Source organism: Cryptotermes secundus, unplaced genomic scaffold, assembly GCF_002891405.2.
Source record: "Cryptotermes secundus unplaced genomic scaffold, Csec_1.0 scaffold250, whole genome shotgun sequence".
NCBI classification, from domain to species: Eukaryota; Metazoa; Arthropoda; class Insecta; order Blattodea; family Kalotermitidae; genus Cryptotermes; species Cryptotermes secundus.
The window spans coordinates 2267122-2292497 of NW_019738873.1; the positions used below are offsets into that span (position 1 = coordinate 2267122).

At 43.8% G+C, this 25376-nt stretch overlaps 1 protein-coding gene across 3 annotated transcripts in view; it reads left to right on the top strand.

Annotated features, from left to right (window-relative positions):
- Positions 1-25376, top strand: part of LOC111871115 (potassium voltage-gated channel protein Shal) — a 163876-nt gene that overhangs the window by 93872 nt on the left and 44628 nt on the right. For 2 of the 3 annotated variants that reach the window (XM_023863945.2, XM_023863946.2), the window contains exon 2: positions 19659-19821. The exons of the other annotated variant lie outside the window; for it this stretch is intronic. In XM_023863945.2, the coding sequence (XP_023719713.1) occupies positions 19659-19821 (163 nt within the window). The remainder of the gene's footprint in view (positions 1-19658; positions 19822-25376) is intronic. 3 annotated transcript variants of the gene reach the window in all.

Consider the following 25376-nt stretch of genomic DNA (forward strand, 5'->3'; position numbering starts at 1 on the left):
TGGTACCAGTCTATCAAAGTGTATCAGAACAAAGGCGTATTAACGTTCTGGTTCGTAAAAATCTGGTGATTAATGTTCATATTGCGAGATCATGTCCACATGTGACTTGAGTTTCATGTTGACACCACGTGTTCGGTTTACAGTGTTAAAATCTTTGGAATGTAAAGTACTGGATTGGTCATTGTATGATGCTGTTAGTAACCAGATTGTACGGTTTCAGATGGCTGAATATCTAGTAAATAATTAGGAAATGATTTGAAAGGAATTCTTCGTGCTGTAATTGATGTGTTATTGAGGAATTATTCTGGAAGAACTGAGGAACCCCACGTAAAACTGGTGATAGCCCATGTCTTGGTCGAGATTTGAAGCGAGCGCCTCCCGAACGCGAGGCTGAAGTATTACCGCTACGCCAACCCGCTCCGATTTACGGGTGCTCATTCCTCAGTTCACATACCGAAATCAAGTTTAGAAAAATTACAGCAAGTCACATCACCCACTTGTATTGATCTTGTTACGCGGTACGTGTGACTACAGACGGGGTTTTGGATTAGATGGGGGTACGGGAGGGTGCGTTGTCATGATACAGGACCTGTTTATTTCCACACGCGCCGATGTGTCTCAGTCTGTTGCAGCCTGCTCCACAGATGGCAGGCATTGCCGTGTCTCGCGCTTTAGCGGGAAGCCACTATATCGATAAAGAAAAAATTGCGGAATCTTTTTGATCCAGAAATCGAGTTTCATGAAAATTTCGTTCAAAGTTTCTCGAGTTGTTTACTTTCTGAGGGACATGATGCTGAGAACAGTAGGCGTAATTTTACAGCTTTAATTTCGGACAGGACTTGTTACTCGTTACAATTACCGTCGCTAATCCGGAGTAATTGTATGGGAGAAGTCATCTGGACTAGTGCAGAAAAAGTTAGCCATAGGAGACAAAAAAGAATAATTTTAACACAAATGAAGGGAATATTTATTAATATTGTCACCTTTACGGGGTACGCGTGACGAAATGACGGGTTCTAGTTCGGATGATTGGATTTATTTCCAGCTTGGTTACACACTCTCTTTTAATGACACGCAAATACAAAAATTCATTGCCATGGCGTTCTTCTGTACAATAATGTCTTTTTTATTGCTAGTGGGGTGGGACTAAGTCCCTTATACTGCGGCCACTTCTGGCCTATTGTACCAGCCCCAGATGATGGGTGAGGGTGATTGTGGAGCAATTGGTGGAATGAAGATTGGCAGGGGAAACCGAAGTTCTCGGAGAAAACCTGCCCCCGAGCCACTTTGTCCACCACACATCCCACTTGACCAGACCCGGTATCGAACCCGGGCCGCCGCGGTGGGAAGCCAGCAACTAACTGCTTGAGCTATGGCGCGGCCTAACATAAAAGCCTTACCATAGTTCATTGTGTTGGACTAAGCTTCTGGTGTATGTAATCGCACCCACTTTCTTCAGCAATTCTAGTTCAAGTTTCCAGCAAAGAAAATTCCGACTCGAACAGGAGTGCGAAGGACATACATGGCATCTAAAATATAGATCACTATCCCTGTAACAGGCCGTGGAGGCCCATAAGTTTGTGAGACGTCGAGGGTCCCACATTTTCTAGACAGTCGACTCACAGATGGCGGTGAGTTTGTCAGCCTTACGCGCCGGCCGTCCTTTACCCCAGAGGAAGATTCCTGGTACTCATTTCTGTTAGAGGCTGATTCGGCCCCAGGGTAATAGTGCGGCTGGGAGGATTAGGTAAAATAAAAATAAGTCCAATGACTTCGGGAATCGAACCCTCGACTTTCCGTCTTGTAGCATAGTGCCACAACGAACTGCGCTACCGCGTGCCCCCTCTTAAAGTGAAACATAATGGAAACACTGGATTTAAGGTTCCCATATCAGTGACTGTCATGTGTGATTTATGCCTTTAATCTGGTGAAAGTTCAGTGTTTGCTGGATTGCTCTTCGACCCTGAAGATGGAGGCAGTACGCTCCTTCAAAATTTCGTTGAGCTTCTACCAGACTACACAGCGTCATATCTCACTGAACAGTCCCTTGAAACCTAATGAGAATGTGAATAAATATGTAATTTAATTTGTTCAATTATTCTAATAAACGCTCTTAAAATTACATCTATCTAAATTACGAGTATATTACTTATATTTACTGTATACGGTATCTGCATGGCGTGGGTAATGTGGGCAGACGTGAGGGAGCTAAAAAGATTTTAAGCTTCATAAACTCTTCTCAAATTTGCTAACCTTCCTGTCGAAATAAAATATTCAGAGGTTTATGACAGAAACAGGGATCTGTTCTTCTGCGCATGGAGCATTTTATTGTGTATTTGTCCATCGTTACTTATGCTATGAAAGACCCCGTTTCGGAAGTTGACTCTTTTTCCATCTTCAGGTGAGTACGAGTAGATGGGCGTGTCGATTCCTTTGGGCCCGTTTGAAAGTTCTAACCTTCAATCACTCGACCGTTCCGGTGATTATGGTTAGCTCTTTCATACAGACCCAACAGAGGAGATCCCCTGCCATTCACCTGAAAACGGAAACAGATCCAGCTTCCGAAACGGCGGATTCATTTTAGAATATCTGATGTTGCGCGAAGTCCGAAAGCTCAGTAACCCCTAGTATTATGCAACACTGTCAGAACCGATGTAAGGCGGGCTCGCGGAGCGATGTGACTTGTTAATTATGTCGCAGATCACGGGATGACGTTGGTACATGTTGAGTATGTACTGCGGGCAGTGGGTGCTGAATCTTTTGAATCGCCAGGAAACGTGTAACCTTTATATGGAAATATCGTACTCCTTTCTCCTTGCAGTTTTCGTAGCTCTCTGCCATTACGCGAATTCTTTGAATACCTTGTCTAATTGTTTTAGACAGACAAGGTTTCCATGTTTGTTCGGCGTTCAAACGAAATGTGATTACCTGATGCATCTAGTTCCTTTGTGTCCAAAACAAGTGGGCATGTTGATACACGTGAGACTCTAATTATATTAAAGCATAATCCATTATAAGAATACAAGATTGAAATCATCGAACAGTATGGTCTAGCTCTAACCCCACAGACTTGCGTTCGAGAGGTCTTTGGTTCGAATCTCAGCCAGTAAAATCATTCCGAAGCAAATTTTACAATTCAAACCAAAAGGTTTCCAAGATCAAAGAATGCCTTGATGAAAATATGAGTTTGTGAAGTCGAAACAGGCTTGACTTCCTGTACCATGAAGTAATGTACACTAAGATAGAGGTATTCCTGTGGTTAACTAATTAAGCACTACATCTTGAAGGCGTATGGGGGAGTGGATGTATAGATCCATATTTTCTTGACCTCGGGGCTAGCTGGAGGTGAGTGGTCAGCTTCCACTTTAGCTCTGAGAAAGAGCCCCCCCCCCCTTGTACCCATTGCATTGAAGGCTGGTGGGGCCCCAGAACCGGTCAGGACGCTGTAGAGAAGAGAAGAGACCCTGCCGGGACTCGAACTTCGGCGCTTCGGTCATCAGCCCGTACCCAGTAGTCTCTAACACCTCTGATAGATGGGGCAAGCATTATAGATACCGCTAAGCCAGTAGAGGCCGAACTCGCTGGCTCGGTCGGGACTGATGGTACGCACCAGTATCGGTAGGGTATAGAGACTGGTAGAATATCATAGGGGGACGCACAATGGACCAGTATCTGGTCTAGGTGCATGGAGAAACCCACCCTCTCCAATAACTAACTAACTACAGGTCGATAATGCGCGTGTGCAAAAGTATCCGCCGGGTTGTCGCGTTTTCACGATGAAATTCCAACCCCTGAAAATATTAGTTATAATATAATATTGTAATTTCCTGTTGCCTTGACCTTTATATTCACACACGTGTGTTCCTAAAACCCCATGTCGTTACCGGATGAAAGTCATAGAGTAATTAAATTTTGTTTTACTGCTGCTGATTAAACGAACCACATATAGTAGCAATTGTTCTTTTCTAGGAAATCTAAATAGCTTTTCCTCCCCTAGTTGTATCCTGGCTTGCTGCCCATTCTGTCGGAAAAGTAAGTTGATAGAGAAATCCCTGACTTCCGGCTCCCTACTTTTACAGTTCCGCGTTGTTGTCTTCACTTGAAAGGGACGCGTAGGAACAATATTTCGACGCGTTTATGCTGAACAGAACCGGACGTCAGAAGCAATTCGCCTTCTCCTTGTGCTCTGAACCTGGTACAAGTACTAACACACACTTTAAACCCCATGACTTGGCAAACCATGAAGTGTCTCCCAGCAAAAATTATCCTCGAGCTATTGGTCATGAAGGTAAAGCTATCCCTGTAACAGGCCGTGGAGGCCCATAGGGTTGTGAGACGTCGAGGCTCCCACATTTCCTAGACAATCGGCTGACAGATGGCGGTGGGGGTTGTGAGCCTTGCGCGGCGGCCGTCCTTTACTCCCTGGAAGACTCTTGGCACCCATTTCTGTTCATCCTTAAATTTCATTACTTCGTGGCTTGAGACCGCGAGCGAACTACACGTACCGAGCGACCGCCGTTTGTCGGCGAAGTTAATGCCAACTTTAGCAGATAGAGGTTGTCGCGTGGTCAGGGCAACGAATCGGCCGTTAGTTTCGGTTTTCTATAAATAAATTATTCTAATGACTTCAAAAATTTGAAAACATGAAGCAATGTTCTCCTGAAGGGGCAGATTCTTGTTCATTGGCTAATAGAGAGAAGGCCAGCTGAATTCAAGCCAGAAGCTTCCAACTGCAGGAGAACTGGAGAAAGCAGGACGGTTAGCATCGCGTTCGTCTGACCTCGCGCGTCGAGCTGTGTAAGTTGCATTCACTGTCACCTTCAAGCCCTAGCACGGAGACTAAATATATTCCTGTTGTTCCCACTTGGAACATAGGACATCCGTGAAAAGCTTTGTTTCGCTTCAATTCCTTAATCTTAGTCGGTGGGACTCCTTGGACGGGGGATCAGCCCGACACAAGGCCGCTACCTACAAGGGACAACACAAACAATGAAAAAACACAGAAAGACATCCATTCATTGGGATTCGAATCCACGATCCCAGTGTTCGAGCGAACTAAGATGACGCCTTAGACCGCGCGGCCACCCCAACCGGCGAGAACGAAGGCAGAGGAAAGAAAACAACGAGAAACCAGCGTAGATTTAAGCGTCAGGCTATTCTGTTGAACACTTTTTATCGTCCAGGCCTTTTTACGACCCATCGTGTTCCCTTTCTAACAGCAGCGACAAGAAAGTTTGCTTTGTCCGTAGGCGGATATGCTCTCGGGCTGCGGCGGCAACGCCTGCAGAAGGAAATGCGTAGCCCTCGTTCAGTGAAGATCAGCTGCAGTTGAAGCCAAACAAACAGAGGACATCAATTGGAGAAGAGACGTTCTCCTTACGCCGTAATAAAGCCATTCTATCTCGTTACCAGCAACCCATAAACCTACTAACCTATATTGAATCTAATATAAACCTCACAGTTCGTCATTAGATAATAGGAAAAGATTAGAATTGCCGGTCACGGTAGCCGAGCTGTCTAAGGCATGTACTGTTTTCGCTCGCACGGAAGTCGGGATCGTGGGTTCGGATCCCTCACAAGGCATGGATATTTTGTGTGTGTATGCGTTTATTCTGTGTTTATGTTGTCCTGTGTTCGGATAGAGGCCTTGTGACGAGCTGATCACCCTTCCAAGGAGTCCTACCGTCTGTAAAATGATCACGAAACTGAGAAATCAGCCCTATGCTCCAAAGTGGGAGCGGGAGGAAAGAAAGAAAAGCTTAGAATTTGAGAGACAGGTTCTCTCATAAAAAGCAACGATCCGACAGACGAATTGCCGTTAATAGCACTTAACTATGTGAAACATGTTAAAACAGTAGGCTCTAAAAGTTTGTGACTGTGGTACATTAATACAAATATCATGTTTCTGGACATAATCCATGGCTCTGGGCTTGGCTTGTACGCTCTATCTTGCGTTGGTGCCTGTTTTCGGAGATGGGGACTAGCTCTATCGACTGGACCCAACTGAATAGGCTCCACCTATGGACGGACACAGAATTCAGTCTCCGAAACGTTATGTTTTTAAATACAAACAGGAAGGTGGACAATGTCCAGAAACATGATATCTGTATAACGAAACTACGGAACGCGGCCAGCCAGTCCAACACATCAAGCGAAGCAGATCCTGCCAATTTCATAGAAAGGTGGAGTTCGCATTTGTCCCAGCAGACTTGTCATTTAACCATTACGGGCACATTTCTTGGCTCCGATTTTACCACTCTTTCTGCCTTCCATCTTTAGCGATGTCCGTCTTCTTCCCCCTCCCTGTCTCTACTGTGACTTGCCTGTTGTACAGCTGGCAGGACAACTCGTGCTTGGTCTCATTCTCAGCGTTTCTTAGTATTATTTGAGTTGTCTTACTTTTAAACATTACACTCAAGTTATATCTGTCACTACTACAGCAAGTCCGAGTGGTTTTCCTGCCCCTTCAATATGACGAATGACAACCATGTCATACCATGCCATCTCTACCCGGATGACAGCCGATCACAGTGGCCGCGCGGTCTAAGGCATGAACTGTCTTCACTCGCTCGAAAGTTGGGATCGTGGGTTCGAATCCCGTTCAAGGCATGGATGCCTGTATTGTGTACATTTATTCTGTTTGTGCTCTTCTGTGTGTATATAGCGGCCTTGTGTCGGGCTGATCCCCCATCCAAGGCGACCTACCGATTGTGCATTTACTTACTTATGGAGCTGAGTCCTTCTTGAAGAGAAGCCAAATCTGCAGTTATTCAAGAATTTCCCAGAATTTTATGGAACCGGAAGGTTCACTACCGTGTTCATAAGAGCCCTCCACTGGTCACTATCCTGAGCCAGATCAATCCAATCCACACCATCCCATCCTGTCTCTCTAAGATACATTTTAATATTTTCCACCCACCTACGCCTTGGTCTTCCAAGTGGTTTCTTTCCTTCTGCCTTTCCCACTAATATCCTATATGCATCCTTCTTCTCCTCCATTCGTGCTACATGCCCTGTCCACCTCATCTTCCTTGACTTGATCATTCTAAATATACTTGGAGAAGAGTACAAGTTATGAAGCTCCTCATTATGCAGTTTACCCACTGTGTGTAGGATTCAGAAACTGAAAAAGCGGCCAAGGTCAAAGGGTGGATAAATGGCTGTCCGGAGGATTATTTTCCTCTGATCTGTTGATGAAGGGACCAATTAAACATTATGGACACCCGTTTAATAGCAAGTGACGCCCAGAGTTCCTGACCTCGACAATGACATTTTGCTTTTTCTCGGGAAAAATGTTCGAGTTGTTAAACAACAAAGGGACAGCCACGTACTTTCTCGGCGTGTTGCACATGACTGGGGATACAAATGTTACCTAGCAGAATTATATTTGGCAAATGATAGACAATTTTTCGTTGAAGTAGCACAGAACTAGGCACAGTTGTTTTGTTTCTTACATAACGTTCTGAGCACGCTACATGTAGGACGCTGCTCCAATTCTGTAGCTGAGAGCAGAACCTGTTTTGAATCCCTCACTCACACATTTACGGGCGCGCAACATGAAACTCCTGAACACCAATGTGCAGCTGCTCATGGGGTTACGTAAATACTGAACGTACTCGTACTCAGTCTTCAGCCATTCTGCTGAAATGTGTAGCGTTACGCGGTAGCGTGCATTGTGCTGCAAGCAAGGAGGTGGAAATTCCATTCCCGATTAGGTCATTGGACCTTACAATTTTTTCATCCTTCCAGCTGCACTTTGGCCCTGGGGTCGATTAATCCTCCAACAGGAACGAGTACCAGGAATCTTCTTGGGGGTAAAGGGTGGCCGACGCGCAAGACTGACAACCCCCCCGCCGACTTTGAGCCGATTGTCTAGAAAATATGCGAGCCTCGAAGTCTCACAAACCTATGGGCCTCCACAGCCTGTTACAGGGATAGCACTTCTTTCAAGACTTGTAAGTTTAGAAACATTAAATTTCTTCGAGACTTGTACGGGTTAGCTATAAAAGTACTGTTGCTTAGGCACGGGGAGAACTCTGCCCTAGATTGTGCATAAGGAAGCCGGTAGGTTGTTTATAATCAGTTAACTCCATTGTATGTGTTAAGCACTGCACTGCATTGAGAAGTAATCAGATTATGTTGCATTTTACATTCTCACAGCGGTGACAACGAAGAGCACAGTCATTAAGCTTTCTGCCATCTTAGCTTACCTTCGATATTCAAGATGGTGGCGATATGTTCTTCCGAAAAATCCGTTGACTTACACTGGACTAAGAGGCATTATATCCTCGAATATACGAGAACTTCATAACCAGACACTGTTAAAATGTCCCCCCTCCACGCTGGAAACCAGCACTACCGGAATAAGACCTCATGGAGCCCCTAGTCTTAGGCACCTTTGGGGGCCCTCCTCGTAGTTTGTAATGGCATCAAGAAAACCATGATATACCGAAATATATTTTCTTAAAAAACCATCCAAAGTAAGTTACAAATTCATGTTCTGAAATTTTAAAGCAACAATTTTTTTTTTGCACAAGAAGATTTTGAAGTCTTTACGCTTTACTTCTTACTTAATTTTTTTTTAATTTTATTAATATTGTCACGTTTTAGGGGGTGTGTGACTGTAGACGGGGCATAGATTGGTGAATTAAATTTATTGATCATTTGTACACACAACTCGTAACTACAAGTAATTACAGCAACTGCTGATTTCCACACTTTATAAATCACTACAGCACCCGCTAAGAATTTTCCAGTCTGCCATGTCTTAACCAGTCGTTCCCTGGCAACGGCTTCTAACAGTGGAAATTCTTCAGCTTCCCACGCTCTGTTCCAACTGACAACTGCCAAGTACCCACTCCGGAACTTGACTGACCCTACTTACAACATTTCGGCACTAACCACATAGAAAACACCTTTTCCGCTGTTATAGTCCAACAATACCCCATCCGTTGCATGCGCATCCTTTGCCGTGGCAACCCGTTTACCGAGTAACTTCCTGTCGATAGCCTAGGTATTGTTTACGTTTTTGCCTGCCGTTACCAAGCAACGGCTGCTATTCACAGAGTCACCGCTCAACAACGTGTCTTATAAGTCACAGTATTTTGAGGCTGGAGTGGGGGGCCCCTATGCACATACCTACTGCGCACAAGCCAGCAGCACGTGACTTACGCCTTCCTGGGTGTCAAACGCTGTATTAACACGAAGTTTTGTTTTGTGGTTTATTTTACTGTGTTTTCATTACATGGAGAGAATTTTAAAGAACTCTGTCATGTCATAACCGATGCTGTTTCTATATTTGAGTAGAAAGAATGAGAAATGACACGAAAATCGTCAGTAGCGACAGACGGTGTTCCTGCCCAGCTTCGAACCAAGCATCGCCCAGCTCAGTGCCTACATTTTGTGTCGTGAGTTCCTGATTTGGGCGGCTTTGATTGGCGTTCCTTTTCGATCACTTAATTCTCAAGTGAAAACTTAAAGGCACAATTCTTCCGCATTGCATTTGGTCCAGATGTGACTGAGAGCAACAGTTAGCGGAACTATTTCAAATGTTGTCCCGTGCCAAGTTGTCTTCATCGCTGCCAGCGAGCAGCGTGTGGTTTGCTTCGTCTACACACCAGTTTCGCGACCGAGTTTATCGACCGTAAAGAATTAGTTCCTCGTCTGACAATCACAGAAGAGATATTCCGCATTTATGAAGTTATACAAACAATTAGAATCGGTTGTTGATACCCACCGCGTCCGGGATACAGGGTAGCGCAATTGTTTGAGGCACTATGCTGCAAGCCGGAAGGTCGCGGATTCGAGTCCCTTCCGGCCGCATTATGGCCCTGGTGTCGACTCAGCCTCTAACAGAAATGAGTACTAGGAATCTTCCTGCGGGTTAAAGGGCGGTCAGTGCGTAAGGCTGACAACCGTACCGCCATCTGTGAGTCGATTTCTAAGAGAAAATGTGGGAGCCTCGACGTATCACAACCCTATGGGCCTCCACGACCTCTTACAGGGATACACTTACCTTTTTTACCCACCGCGTCCACACTGGTTCTGGGGCCCACTCTGCCGCCTATCCAGTAGGAACCAGGAAGTGAAACTAACCGCTCACTTCCATCTAATGCTGAAGTCAAGAACGGTGGAGTTATACCTCCACTCCCCCATTTCTTCATATCATAGTGCTTAATTAAGCGGGTAAGAAAACTTTTACCTTTACCTGTTGATATGAGAGCGGGGATTTGCATAGCGAATCATAGCTTAATTAACGACGCTTCACCATTTACTGAAGTTATATCATCAAGAATGTTCATACCGAGTAAGTGGGTTCCTGTTGTGAACTTCTGTGTCCATGATACATCCCGTAGCATCAGAATCTATCCGAAAACAAACGAGCAACGTACGTAGATTGAACGAAGAGATGTTTCACTCTACAGTTCCAAAACTGTTGATAAGAAAGAGATATTACGTACTGTTTCTAATACCGGTATTTCTTGTTCAAGTGACAAAGTTCGTACAGTTCACCTAGTACAATATAGTATACCCAGTAGAATACATTTTCGAAAATTCCACCGTCAACATCAATGCACTTTGCAACTCGTGTGAGGACATGGCGTACTGCTCGTCTGTACAGTGAAACAGCTCTATCCCGGAAACCGTTCGGAACAGGACGCATGTACATATACACTTTATGCTTAGAATGGCCGATACTGTGACCTCCCAGAATATCGACCTTTCCTCCCGAGGCAGCCTGTAGAACTAATTTTGTTATGTTGCTCAGGGCTGGCACTCAGCAGTAACGGGTAGTCTTTCTTATGAACATGTTTGTGGGAAGGGGGTACAATGGTGACATATGCAAGTTGACGTACAGGTTGAGGAGAAGGCAGTCGGATCTGGGCACGGTTTGGTTTGTGAGGTGCTAGGATCGATTTCTGTTGTGTGGCGCATCCGACTGCAGTAGCGGATCCTGGCGCAAATGTCCGGCCTGGCTCCGGCAGGCACTGGGCCCTTAATCATCACAGATATCCTCGGAGACTTCATATATCATCACAATCTTACATTCCTTTTAATATTGTGGCATATAAACCAGTTGCTAAGCAGTGAGTCGGTAAACAGCGTCCGTTGCTAGGTAAAGCCCACAACTTAATGCAACGCAACAATATAAGAACGATGTTTCTATGTGGTCCGCGCCGCGACCCTTCCAATGCAACGGACTGGTAAACACACTTATACAACAATAGAGGGGCTGTGTTTTCTTCTTGGTCTATGCCGACAAGTTAGTTGAAGACAGTTAACGCTACAAAATTGTGCAGTGAACAAGTATAAGTCATACAAAATCATGAGAATGAACATGTTCGTGGTATAGGAAAAGGCAAAGCCAGACATAGAAAATATAGAAGCTTAAATTTATCAGTGGCCAAACTTACGACCTTTCAAGTTACTAAGCAGCCGTTGTAGCATAAGATACGTAAGATAGGCATGCTCTGCACTGCAAAACCTGGACTGACAGAGAGGACCTGTATGCATACTACGTATCTGTGCGAAGTGCATACTTGAAGAAAGGCCAAGCATATTCATAAAAGACAAGGCCGTCTTCTCTTCAGAGAGGATGTTACGTAAGGACTATTAACGCAAGTTTTCAGCTGAGGAAGGAAAGATGTCCGGTCGTGAGCCTCAAGGGTCCTGAGTAAGCAGCCAGTCGCAAAGAAAACTCTGAACTACAGTTCTGTTGCGGGATATTCGCCGGAGAGTAACGACCCGAGCACAGACGCTGAAGAATCTCCCTCGGTAGAAGCCGTTGCCGGGAAGCGTCTAGTGAAAATATTGCAGAGGACTAGCCATGGTTGAGAGCTGTTACCAAGTAACAACCAGTGAAGGTAGACTATGGAAATCAGCAGTAGTGTTTTAGTTATTTGTAGTTAGACTTGTAAGTGGTGAATAAAGCTATTCACCAATCAATTCCTCGTGTGTAGTGTGTGTGTGTGGGGGGGAGGGGTGGAAGGATTGTCTGTTTCCATAGTTTCAATACAGCATACATTTGTTTCCCTCGCTTGGCTGTATTTCTTGTCCAACCCAACGTTCTTCATGTAGTGACGTGACGTTCTGGAGTTTGTCAGTTCGCGGCTCCTTGGGCAGGTGCCTATGCAAGCAATCACGTCGCATGTTAGAAACCCCTCGTTAGGCCGCGCCATAGCTCAGGCGGTTAGTCGCTGGCTTCCCACCGTCGCGGCCCGGGTTCAATCCCGGGCCCGGTCAAGTGGGATTTGTGGTGGAGAAAGTGGCGCTGGGGATGGTTTCACCTTCCAATCTTCATTCCACCAAATTCCCCGTCATCATAATCACCCAGGACAGGCTGCAATAGGCCAATCAGTGGCCGCCGTGCCGAGTGGACCCAGCTGGACTCCACCCCCCACTAAGCGAATTTAACCCCTCGTTATGTTATTATTCTGCAGTTGACTGTCAGCAATTTAAAAGAAAGGAAGATCCGTAATTTGCTTTCAGCTAATCTATGCTCACCGTCGCCTTCTAGTTCTTAGTTTTGTACAACATGGCAGGCAGAAGCCACTATGATGTTAATTTCGAACCTTTGGGATCACAATATAAGTGTAATTACAAAAACAAAATCAATTTATCTGTTACAGAACATTGTGACAACATATGGGGGGGGGGCTGTCTTGAGCGATAAATGGGGACCTGTGTATGAGATTATTTGTAGCGGAAATGGCCTTTCGGATGAGGTGCGCAAGAAGAATACCTGAGGCGCTTAGAAAAAGGTTGAAGGAGAAAGAAGAAAATAACAAAACAGATAGAGAAGATACGAATGGAAGGTCGCCGAATACCCTGCCAGGCTTTGGAAGCAAGTGCAGTAGGGCGCCGGAAATGGGGCAGACCAAGGGGAGTCCTTAATGAGGCCAGCAAGAGGAAGGCGCAGGAAATCGCAAGAGACGGAAACTCGGCGCGAGGAACACTTAAAATGGAACGTATACATGCGCTGTGGCACTGCAATCGATTCAGTCTCTGACAGAAATGAGTACCAAGAATCTTCCGGGGGGTAAATGTCGGCCGGCGAGTAAGGTTGACAACTTCGCCGCCATCTGTGAGCCGATTCTATAGAAATGTGGGAACATTGACGTCTCAAAACTCTATGGGGCTCCACGGCCTGTCTGGTCAAGTGGGATTTATGGTGGACAAAGTGGCGCTGGAGCAGGTTTTCTCCGAGTATTTCGGTTTCCCCTGCCAATCTTCATTCCACCAACTGCTCCACAATCACCCTCACCTATCATCTGGGGCTGGTACAATAGGCCAGAAGTGGCCGCAGTACAGGGACTTAGTCCCACCCCACTAGCAATAAAAGAATAAAAAGGTGGATTCCTTAAAGTCTGCTGTCACACTATAACTGGATCAGGTTGACAAAGAAATTTGGATCTCATAACGCAAAGCACTGTCTCTTGCTTTGATCAGTTCTGCCGTAATTTGAAAAATCTCTGGCTATTAATTTCTTCTCAACATTTCACTGGCAATATCAGTCTCAAAAGGGCTAGGTTCAGGCACTGATGACTCATGTGTCTGCCGTCATTAATCTCCAGGTGCATTCATTAGCTGACAAATATAATTCTTTCACCTGTCGTAATGTGGGTATATGCAAGCAGACCACTCTACCCGCTGTTGACTGAGCTAATTCTAGACTCGTAAACTTTCTTAAATTAATTTGTACCTCCATAAAAATTTCTCTTATTTATTTCAAGGTCATTGTTTGTCTTATTCAGACGCTCTCCCCCTTTTTGTTCCTGTACGATGTCACAGTTCTTGATTCAATAATTCACTTGGCTTGTATTCCGTAAAGATTTCAATTTACCCTGCTTTCTTTGAATTAGGCCACACATTACATTTATATGCTTTCAAATTCATCATTAATTGAAGAAAGCAGTCTTTTGGGATTTGGCACAGTGTATATGTGGTGTTAACCGACGTTTCGGAGGAACGTATCGCCTCCATCTTCAGGGTAGAAGGAAAAATATAAGTCTGCTTTCTTCATAGTCACTGCCGTGAAAGCCTCAAATCTTACATCATCATTAATTATCTTTATTCCATGCTGCATTTTGTGAAGTGTCGTTAAGCAATTAAAGGAACAAAGAGAATAGGCGTAAATACTTGCAAATTTCCATCACCTGATGTCTGCAATGAGCAGATTTTAGGAGCAAAATCCATCACACGCCTTTGTGCAATAGAATGTGGTGATGAGATATATTTGCGTAAGAATTTCTTTCTTTCTTGTTTTATTTCGTGATAAGCAGAGAACTTCTAAACACGGGTACTTTCTGATTTTGACGCAACAACTGAAACCCATTTCTTAATGGCTTAATAATTCTGCTGTTGTGCCGCTACGTAAAATTGTCGAATAATAATTGTGAAAATGTAAGTTTGTCGCTTGAATTTATGTTACTTGTTCACATAATGCACAGAATTTGCTGATCACGTAACCCACTATGACGATTTTAGTGACTGCAGACAGGGTTTGGATTGGTAATACTATTTATTGGACTCTCTGATACAGCGCGTGACTACACTTTTTAATTCAATGCTACACACTTTGTCCACAGTTATTTCTTCACTGTCGTTGCTTGGTAGCGGCTTTCAACGGCGGTTATTCCCCTTCCTCTGGTTTCCCGAACTATCCCGTGCCTCACCACCCAACTTCTAAGCGTAACGGCTCATAACAGAACCCCAGTAGCCCTCTAACTAAGTTACCAACCAACTCTTCACTAACTGCACTAACTGCAACTCCTAACTTGTCCTGCTTATACACGTAACATTTCGGCACGGATCGCATAGAAAACACATTTTGATACGAGAGGCGATACATTTACCTCAAATTACGATGTTTCTACTAATAAAATTATGATCGCATGATCGCATCTGGCACGCAACTTTCTCTGTGCTCCTATGGCTGTGTGTCTATTGCATGCGCTTATTCCACGGGACTGAGTTCTGTGTTTCGCGTGACTTATCGAGACTTCGCCCTTGTACGTGGATGTGATTAAACAGTTCTTCCCTGCAAGAAGCTATAAGAGACTTGGCTGCTACTGCTATTTCGTTTTGTAAAAGAACAGCGGAAGTGATGTTTTGAAAGCATCCGGCAGGCTTCCGTTGTTTTGTTAAGAGCTTCGTAACAAAAAGAAATTGCCTTTTTTTTTGCGACCATGTCGCTTTTTCTGTTTCTTGATCCTATACACAGTCGGTAGGACTCCTTGGATTGAAGATCAGCCGGTAACAAGGCCGTTACCTACACACAGAACAACACAAACACAGAAACGCGGAGACATCCATACCTCGAGTGGGATACGAACTCACGATCCAAGTGTTCGAGCGGGCGAAGACAGTTCATGCCTCAGACTGTGCGGACACTCTGATCGGCCAGTTAGGCCATGCATGTACCCAAATTCATTCAAAGAATTTGCTTTTTTTTATTGCTAGTGGGATGGAACTAAGTCCCTTTTACTGTGGCCACTTCTGGCCTATTGTACCAGCCCCAGATGATAGGTGAGGGTGATTGTGGTGCAATTGGTGGAATGAAGATTGGCAGGGGAAACCGAAGTACTCGGAGAATACCTGCCCCAGAGCTACTTTGTCCACCATAAATCCCACTTGACCAGACCCGGGATCGAACCCGGGCCGCCGCGGTGGAAAGCCAGCGACTAACTATGGCGCGGCCTTATGAAGCAGTAAGTGGCCTTGCTCAGGAACTCCAAGATGTTTCCAGAATGTTATGGAATTTCTAACCAGTGGCAAGGAGATTGCACTGCTTTTGAAATCTTGTTATTTCAAACTGTGTAGCGTCGAATAATTATGAACAGGACCGACAGAAACGTCCTCAGCTGAGTTCATATTATTACATCGGCATTCGCCCCTAAAGACCGAGGAAAATTATTGTCACGTGTTATTAGTGACTGTTGACAGGACTTACATTGAATGATTGGATTTATTTCACTCTTACACTCAACTCGTAACTACAAGTAATACAACGCTCTCGCTCAAGTTACAAGTACACTAAAGTTCTCAGCCTTCACTAGTCCTATCATGGCAACGGATTTCAACACCGTAGTTATACCAGTCTCATTGCAACAGCAGCACACAAGAAAGTCTTCTCTTCACAGCCCGACTGCCAATTGAGCACGAGAGTCGGGAGTCAGATTTACTTTATGACTGCCGGTGTACCGCCAATCAGTTCGTCTTGGTGCCACACCCTTTGAGATCACGACCAGAATTTTTTCAACTGAACACTTGCGGTTATAACCCTTATGTAATACCCTTTCCTATGAGAGGATGATCTATCGTTTACAGTTGTTACATGCCTTCGCCAGCGCAGTCATTCTCGGGTCCGAGCCTCGCAGAACTGATGACCATATTATAGTATCTCAGGTTCGAAACTCCCTCAAACTGGAGGACTAGGTCCCTGTATCTATATCCCCCAATAACGGGGTGGTCCAGTTATACCCCCAGGCAATGGGTTCCCCTTTCGTCACCTTTCGCAGAGCTACGGTGGAGGTATTCGACCCTGCCTCCATACAGGATTGCAGTAACTTACACTAACTGTCCTGGTTATAACATCTTGGCGCGAACCGCGTAGAAAAGACCGCTCCTCATTTTTGTAGTTCAGTCGTTGCAGTGGGAAATGATTGTTTGCAAATCTGCGACTCAGCGACGGCTATTATACATTTGCTTATTCTGCGGTCGTTGCCTAGCAGCGGACGTTTATAGAATCATTTCTTGGCAACGGGTATACATACTACCATATGCTATGATATGGGCGATGTAGGTAGCTTCGAAACTGATACATGTTCCTTCTGTGTCTTAGGCATGCGAAAATACGCGTAAGTAAAGAGGAACCTGCCCTGTTAGATGTTTGAAACATACAAACCAACGTGAAACGTCATGAATGCTGAACACACGCCATGAAAATATAAAAAAGCTAAAACTTTCAGCAGAACATCTGTGCAAGGAAGGGGCTAGTTCTGCATCTTATTTATACAATCCTAACTCCTTCAAACGAGCCGTAATGGAAGAAGAGATCTTTGAGAGAGTGATTGTTTCCTACGCCGTAAACTCTGTTCTGCTGAAGTTCTGTTCGTGGAAATATTGTGGCACCTGCCGTACTCTTTTCGCATCCTTCAGCTCAACATCTGAAGAGAACGCCTTGCCCTCAGGCTGCGTATTCTCCGCAAACTTGCAAGCCGCCAACTCGACTGACGGACATGAGGCGTATATGCGCGCGCGTGTATGTGTGATACAAATTGTAACCTACTACAAAGATGGAGGCAGGAGGTTGCACCTTAACTTCGATACTACCTAAATGATGTGAATGCTGTATTTGATACGAAATGTGAATTAATTTTGATCTGTAAATATATATTGTTTTGACGGTATGTGCATATCTCCCGTATTCCCCTTCGATGACTTATATTTATGTCCATTTGGGGGGATTATTCCAGTCTCTGTTGGTGTAATTAATAGTTACTTTTTTTTAGATATTCTTGCTCTGTTTGAGCTGCGTTTATTATTTATGTCGTTCTAGATTGGATGTTTATATTGTAATTGCTACTGATTGGTCCTAACATTTAATTAAGTTGTAGCCTGTCACGATGGAATATTACATTAACATTCCTATTGTCACGTGATAGAGTGACGATGTAAGGAGTTTGGTTTGGTAATCGAATTTGTTGAACTCTTTAACACACAACTCGTGACTACAATTTGCAAATCGCTATAATCCAGTATTCAGTGACTGAGGTTAGCTCTTTCTAAAGGACCCATCAGAGTAGGTATCTCACGCCCTCACCTGACGATGGAAGCAGATCATGATTCCGAAACGTTATGTTTTCTACTTTCTAGAGTACCGAACGATGGAAAAAGTCAGAAAACCCTAATATTTCAGAATATAGTTGCTTATTTCGCGGTCGTTGCCTAGCAACGGGTCTACATGCGACAGTATTTTAATGTTAGTCATTAGATAATGCTAAAGCCTGAATAACAAAATATATTGCGATCATTGCATGGTACCACGATGTCACAACCCAGAAGATCACAATCTGTCAACCTTGAAGTCTATTCGATTTAAACGCTGAACATATGGAAGGGAACAAATATATTCTGTATGAACACACATATTCTATGTTTTACTTTTAGTATCTCAGTGGTCGTTTTAAGGTTTTCCCCTTTACAGGGACAGAAAAGAAGTTAATGTTATTTGTCGCAAATATAATATAAATTATTTATGCTGGTTGTAATGGATAAAGGTCGACGAATTTGGAGAATGAGTGACAGAAGTACGAATAATACGTACTGTATCCAGTTCTCCTCTCTCCAACATGTCACATTAAACAGATGAGTCACAGACGGCCATAATCTCGCATAATCTCGCTTTGATCGAGACAGACGTAAAACAGGCTCCCTTAATTTTGTAGGGCTGTGTTATTCCGGTAGGAAGCCGGACGACTGCTTCTAGCCAACTAAATACGCGACAATTATTTTGAATGGAAATTGTTTTGGGCATTTTTTAATTTGTGACTGTTTAGTGGGGGTGGAGGGCTATAATGTTCATCTCGCGCGGGGAATAGAGATGATGAGGACCCGACAATATTACTGCGAGATGATGAAGCGGTATGGAGTGGCAGACTGTGATAATAAATTACATCGTCTCCAGCAGTTGACTTATCGCGCAGACGCAGTCTCCAACCCGACTCCCCCTTTTACCTTTCTCGCCTCAAAATCAACTGGCCATGTATTTTAAAGTAGGGAAGAGAACTAGTTATGAAATTCTGATTCTAATTTGACGGTTAGCTCCTCAAGAAATATTTTTTTAGTTAGATTTTAACTTAATCGAACGAACTCTTGGTTATTTCACAATTGACAATCTTGACAGCAGCTAGCAAGCTGACACATCTGACAGCACTTGTGACTCATATTCTGGAGGGGGCGGTTTTGAATCTTGGCCGGGGTATCAAATATCTTGACTGAATTTGTTCGTAAATTTTCTAAGTTCCTCATTGTCGTTGCCAGGATAATACCACGAAATAAATCGCTGCCGTTTTCTTCCACATCTGTTCTTGTTAATTATTCATTAATCACCATAACATTCGATGCAATCCAGTTTGAGACACTGACAACAAAGTTAAATAAATCGTAAATAAATAAATTCACTGAATATGAAATATTTTGATTTCAAGGAAAACGAAGTTTCAGAATTATTTTCTCCAGAACATCGTCACTAACTAACAGCACCTCGGATTACAATGCTTATGGATTCTGCGAGTTCATAATTGCGAGTAATAATTCAAAAATCTCTGTATCTGTGACATTTATTCGAAAATTGGACAACAGGCAATCAGTGTTCTGGAAATAACTAAATAAAATGTGACTTGTTGAGATTTGAGAGTTTTCAGTGCGATGAGAAATAAGATTGTGGTGCGCTGGGTTACGGCGCTGTGTAGTTTCATAACTAGTTTCCATTCTTTCGGAGAAAACTGCTTGTAACCCTGTCGGCACCGATGTTGCTCCGAAATGTTGACATGAACTACAGAACTACAGAACTACACAGTGCCATAGCCCAGAAGCCCATGTGACCTGCGTCCTGACGGACAGCTTGTGAGTACAGCTCCTGTCATGCTGTCCAGGTATGGCGACATGGTGCCGGGCACGATAGCCGGCAAGATCGTGGGAGGTGTCTGCTCGCTGAGCGGGGTGCTGGTCATCGCCTTGCCGGTACCTGTCATCGTGTCCAACTTCAGTCGAATTTATCATCAAAACCAGAGGGCAGACAAGAGGAAAGCACAAAGGGTAAAGTTCATTCTATTCCTCCTTTTACTGTAGCTTTGCCATGTACGTAAGAGCGATTTTGCGACATACGAGTAAGAAGCCAGGCGCTGGCTGTATCTATCTGTGCCTCTTGGGCCCCTTACTCTGTAGTGACATCTGCGTGGCTCTCAATCCCATCTTAATCTTCTACACGATATACTGGGTGTCCCTAAAGTTAATAACTAAAACTGGCTGTATTGGACTGAGTCCTTCTTGAGAAGCCGCCAACTGTGCAGCTACCCAGGAACTTGTCAATATTTCATGGAACCCGAAGATTCATTATTGTGTTCACTAGAACCCTCCACTGGTCCCTATCCTGAGCCAGATCGATCTACTCCATAACACCTCATCCTATCTCCCTAAGATCCATTTTAATATTGCCCAGCCACCTACGTCTTGGTCTTCCTAGTGATTATTTTCTTCTGGCTTTCCCACAAATATTCGTGCTACATGCCCTACCTATCTCATCCTCCTTGACTTGATCATTCTAATTATACTTGGTGAAGAGTACAAGTTAAGACACTCCTCATTATGCAGTGTTCTCCAACCTTCAGTACAAATATTTTCCTCAGCATCACTGTGGATTTTATTCAACTAATTTTAAATCTCAAATTTTGTATATTTGCTGGACAAAGTTGGTAGTAAATGTACAAAAACGTATAACAGCCTCAACTATCTAAAGGAGAATCTAAGGAAGAAATTGATGAAGAGTTTGAAAGAGAATTTCGCAAGCTTTGCACCGAGCTCACTGATGCCAACTCTGACTGAGTGCTCGGTAACTGACTTTGTAACTGACAACTTACGTAAAAAACTATACCTCTAACGGGCTGTAGAAGCCCATAGGGTTGTGAGACGTCGAGGCTCCCACATTTTCTAGACAATCGGCTCACAGATGGCAGTGAGGCTGTCAGCCTTACCCACCGACAGCCCTTTACACCCCAGGAAGATTCCTGGTACTCATTTCTGTTAGAGGCTGAGTCGATCACAGGATCATATTGCGGCTGGAAGGATTAGGTAATGATTTATTCTATCCGTCTTACAGTGCATACATTTATTCACCTTACTCTTCTCTCTTGCACTACATGTTTCAGCACAAAAGTGCCATCTTCAGGTGCTTTTCGGTGTACGTCAAACTACTTCATTGCATGCCCTGTTGTCTTTATACTAAAATATATATTCATCATATATATTGATAAATTTTAAATATTAAAAATATTAAAACTGTTCAGGATTTCTTCATCCTTATGTCGTATCTCAATACGCGAGTCACACCTATCCTCCTCTATCGGAGCATTCTTCCTACTGCACTATAACTGCAGTACTATAACACACGCAGTCACAGGAGCAAGACACAACACAAAGCACAATACACACACGAAAGTAGGAAGAATGCTCCGATAGAGGAGGATAGGTGTGACTCGCGTAATGAGATACGACATAAGGATGAAGAAATCCTGAACAGTTTTAATATTTTTAATATTTAAAATTTATCAATATATATGATGAATATATATTTTAGTATAAAGACAACAGGGCATGCAATGGAGTAGTTCGACGTACATAGAAAAGCACCTGAAGATGGCACTTTAGTGCTGAAACATGTAGTGCAAGAGAGAAGAGTAAGGTGAAAAAATGTATGCACTGTAAGACGGTCAGAATAAATCATGGACATAAATCAGTGCAACAGGACGGTAAAATATAACAGGATTAGGTAAATTGAAAATTTCAAATATGATATTATCGTGTTTATTAGTAAGAATAACCCACACGCACTAGTAACTCTAACGTCACCAGTTCCAGGATTGCTGTTTGCAGATGATGTAGTATTGCCTTCTCTTACAATTAATGGTTTACAGAAAGAACTAGACCAAGTTACAAAGTACTGTAGAGAACGGCACTTGAAATGTAACCTAAACAAAATTAAATAGTAGTATTTAAGAACGACCGGCTTGAGGAATAGTGCCTCGATCAACTACGCTACCGCGTGCCCCTCCCCCCTGTGCTTTTGTAAACGGTATCTCACATTTGTTAACTCGTTCTGTGCTGAATTATACTTATGAAACAATTGTCATTTCTATTCCTATATTTCTTTGTTCTTTGCTTCGTATGTTTGTATGCTTTGATGCAAGGCTGTAATATCTGTGGTTGATGAGCTACAGACTGACGGAACTGTTAGCAGATAAGTTTATTTGAAATTCTCCCAACAAACAAGCAGAGAACAGGAGTTTCTGAACGAGGTATTTCGTTTGTATCATGGAAAGTTTCGGTTTTGCAGAGTTCCAACTGTTGCTATCTCGGAATATATCTCACAGAGAGACACAATAAACACCAGAAACCGTATTTTGGTTTGTATGCTGTATAATCTAACCATAAATTGCATGTTTGTAGCGTTGAGTTCAAGAATTATTTGCACGTTAGATTCTAGCCATATTAGTTATAACAGAACAGCGAATACCTGCACGCAGCATACACATGTCTTGCCCCGTTACCTCCGTTACATGCATACAAATGATGTAAGCTCAACTGGACGCGTCCGTCGTGGTCTTGATACTCTGAACGCTAAACCATACATCGCACTGGAATAGTTATAAATAAGACTTCGTAATAAAGCACACACGTATGTAGTAATTACTAATACGTAAGAAGACTTTTTATTTTTCATATTTTCATAAAATTAAATCAGTTATAGTAAAAAATATAAAAAAATAATAGTAAAGCTATCCCTGCAACAGGCCATGGAGGCCCGTAGGATTGTGAGACGTCGAGGCTCTCACATTTTCTGTACAATCGGTTCACGCATGGCGGTGAGGTTGTGAGCCTTACGCACCGGCCGCCCTTTACCCGAGGAAAGATTTCCTTGTGCTCATTTCTGTTAGAGTCCTAATCGACCCCAGGACCACAGTGCGGCTGGAAGGGTTATGGGGCTCGATGCCAAGACTTACTGAGTGACTGACCGTCAGTCGCAATGTGACTTTGATTTTGACTTGACTTGACTGGAAGTCACATAGCCGTGTGGAGGTGGGGTCGAATACCTCCACCGTGACCCTGCGAGTCGTAGGAGGCGACGAAAAGGGAAGTCTCAAATCTGAGACAGTAAAATATGGTCGCAACTCCCAAGGGACTCGGACCCGAGAAAGACTGCGCTGGCAAGCGCCAGCAGCATACACAAAAGACAGACCCGTCCTCTCGTCAGAGAGGGCGCCCCACAAAAACAAGATCGCAACTGTCAAACAGTAATAAATATCTGGTCGTGAGACCCAGATGGGGCTCAACATCAAGACTTACTGACTGACTAACCGTCAGTCGCAGTGTGACTTGACTTTGACTTCAACCGGAAGTCAGAATACTTCCAGTGGAGTGACCAGTCAGAAGATGTGTCGAGTAGTGATTTGTGAAGACTTGAGTCAGAACTGAGAAAGTCGTAGATTGGGATTCAGGAAGTCGACAGCAAGAAAGGAATTAGACTGGGGCAGGAGATCTGAAAACTCTGCTTGTGCTGTAGTCACTAATACACGTGACAGTATTAATAAAACCAAATTCTAAATTTCACACTACATGTATATGGAGTGCACCTGCCGATAGCTGGAGATTGCATTTCGAATGAGAGGCAGTGCTTTCCAGTATCCTCCAACAGTCGGACAATCAACAAACTTGGCTCCATAGGCCGCGCCAGAGCTCAAGCGGTTAGTCGCTGGCTTCCCACCTCGGCGGCCTGAGTTTGATCCCGGGTCTGGTAAAGTGGGATTTATGGTGATCAAAGTGGCAGTGGGACGGGTTTTCTCCGAGTACTTCGGTTTCCCCTGCCAATCTTCATTCCACCTAATTCTCCATCATCATAATCACCCGGGGCAGGCTACAATAGGCCAATCAGTGGCCGCCGTGCCGAGTGGACCCAGTTGGACTCCACCCCCCACTAAGCGAATTAAAAAAATACTTGGCTTCATCTTCTCCAGTAGTGGTGTAGCTTGATAGAATGGGTTCTCATTATTAACAGTGACAAAGGCTTTCTGTGGGCTCGGGATAACAGAGATGTGAACCCAGAAAATACATTTCTGATGACATTTTGCATCCAGTAACTTTGTAGGCATTGAAAAGTTCCTCAACGAGTGATTCGTAATTTTATGCCTTCAGTTTTCTTAGGAAATTTGTGCTCAAAGCCTTTCAAGCCGTTCAAGCTGCACCTTCATCCTCACTTAAAGTTCAGTGTTTTCTCAAATTTGCGGATCTAGAAATATCCGCTCTCTTTTATTCTGGTCTCACCAATTCTCGGAACTCTTGTGTTTCAAACAGAAAACCCAACTGTCATTTTGATTTATAGCCTTAAGAGCATTTTTCATTAAAGCAATTTTAATATGTAGTGGCAACAAAACAACTTTCCTTTACTAATCTAAGGTTAACTGCAGACTCAGTGCTTGTCAAAGTTGCCATTGTTTTTTGAGTGATGACTTTTCTGTGCTCGACTTTCCCGTTCAGAGAGAGAAAATAAGTTTCTTAGTATGAATTTATAAACCAAGGAGGAATGTGATGCCTTTCGAGTCTCTACGGATATTCAAAGGATATTTATCTCACGGGTTATCCTCACAGGAATATAAGTACTACCATACGGTTCCTGTACACGTCCTCATGAAACCGAAGAATACTCACTCTAAAGTGACCCATACACGTACGAGTCTGGCTCGCGATCCGACTCGGCTCGGGTTCCAATGAGCCAAACTCGTCCGTGTGTGTGTCGCAAAGTTGGGAGTCAGCTCATGTGTTTGTGGTGAAATTAATCCGAGCCCGGCTCCCGAGTCAAGCTCGCCGAGCCGGACTCGCGAGCCAGACTCGTACATGTATGGGCCCAGACAAATAACAAGACTACGACCTCTTCCTTTCATATCCCTTCCGATTCATTGTCACTATCGTCCACTCATTCGATGCTGTATTATTTGGCAGACGCTGCTGAGCCTGAGTTACTGTGAGCGTCGTTAAATAAACACTAGGCATTGTGGGACCGAGCCCCGAAGATTCAACACCGTTAATGCCAAATCCCGCCATTTTAAATGGAGCTAAGCTCGCTCCATCCTCACAAAGAAATACTACAATATTTCACTCTAGGTTCGTTCACATCTTCAAAGTGGAGATTTGCCACGAAGTTCTCTCCACAAACAAACAGCATGCATTCTCCCAACTAGCATCAAACCTGACGAAACGTCCTAATGCAACAATAATACTATCTCTCCAGGATGTCTCAGGATGGAAGTTGGATATTCTGGGAGGTCATAATATCGCTCATTATAAACAAGAAAGTGTATATGTAAATGTGTTCCATGCGAACGGTTTCCGAGATGGAGCTATTCCACTGTACACTGCACACACGAGCAACGTGCTCACACAAGTTGCAGAGTGCATTGATGCTGACGGTGGGATTTTCGAAAATGTATTACATTAGGTAAACTGTATCAACTTTGTCACTTGAACAGTAAATTTGAAACAGCACGCAATATCTCTTTCTTATCCACAGTTTTGGATCTGTATAGTGAAATATCTCTATCTCG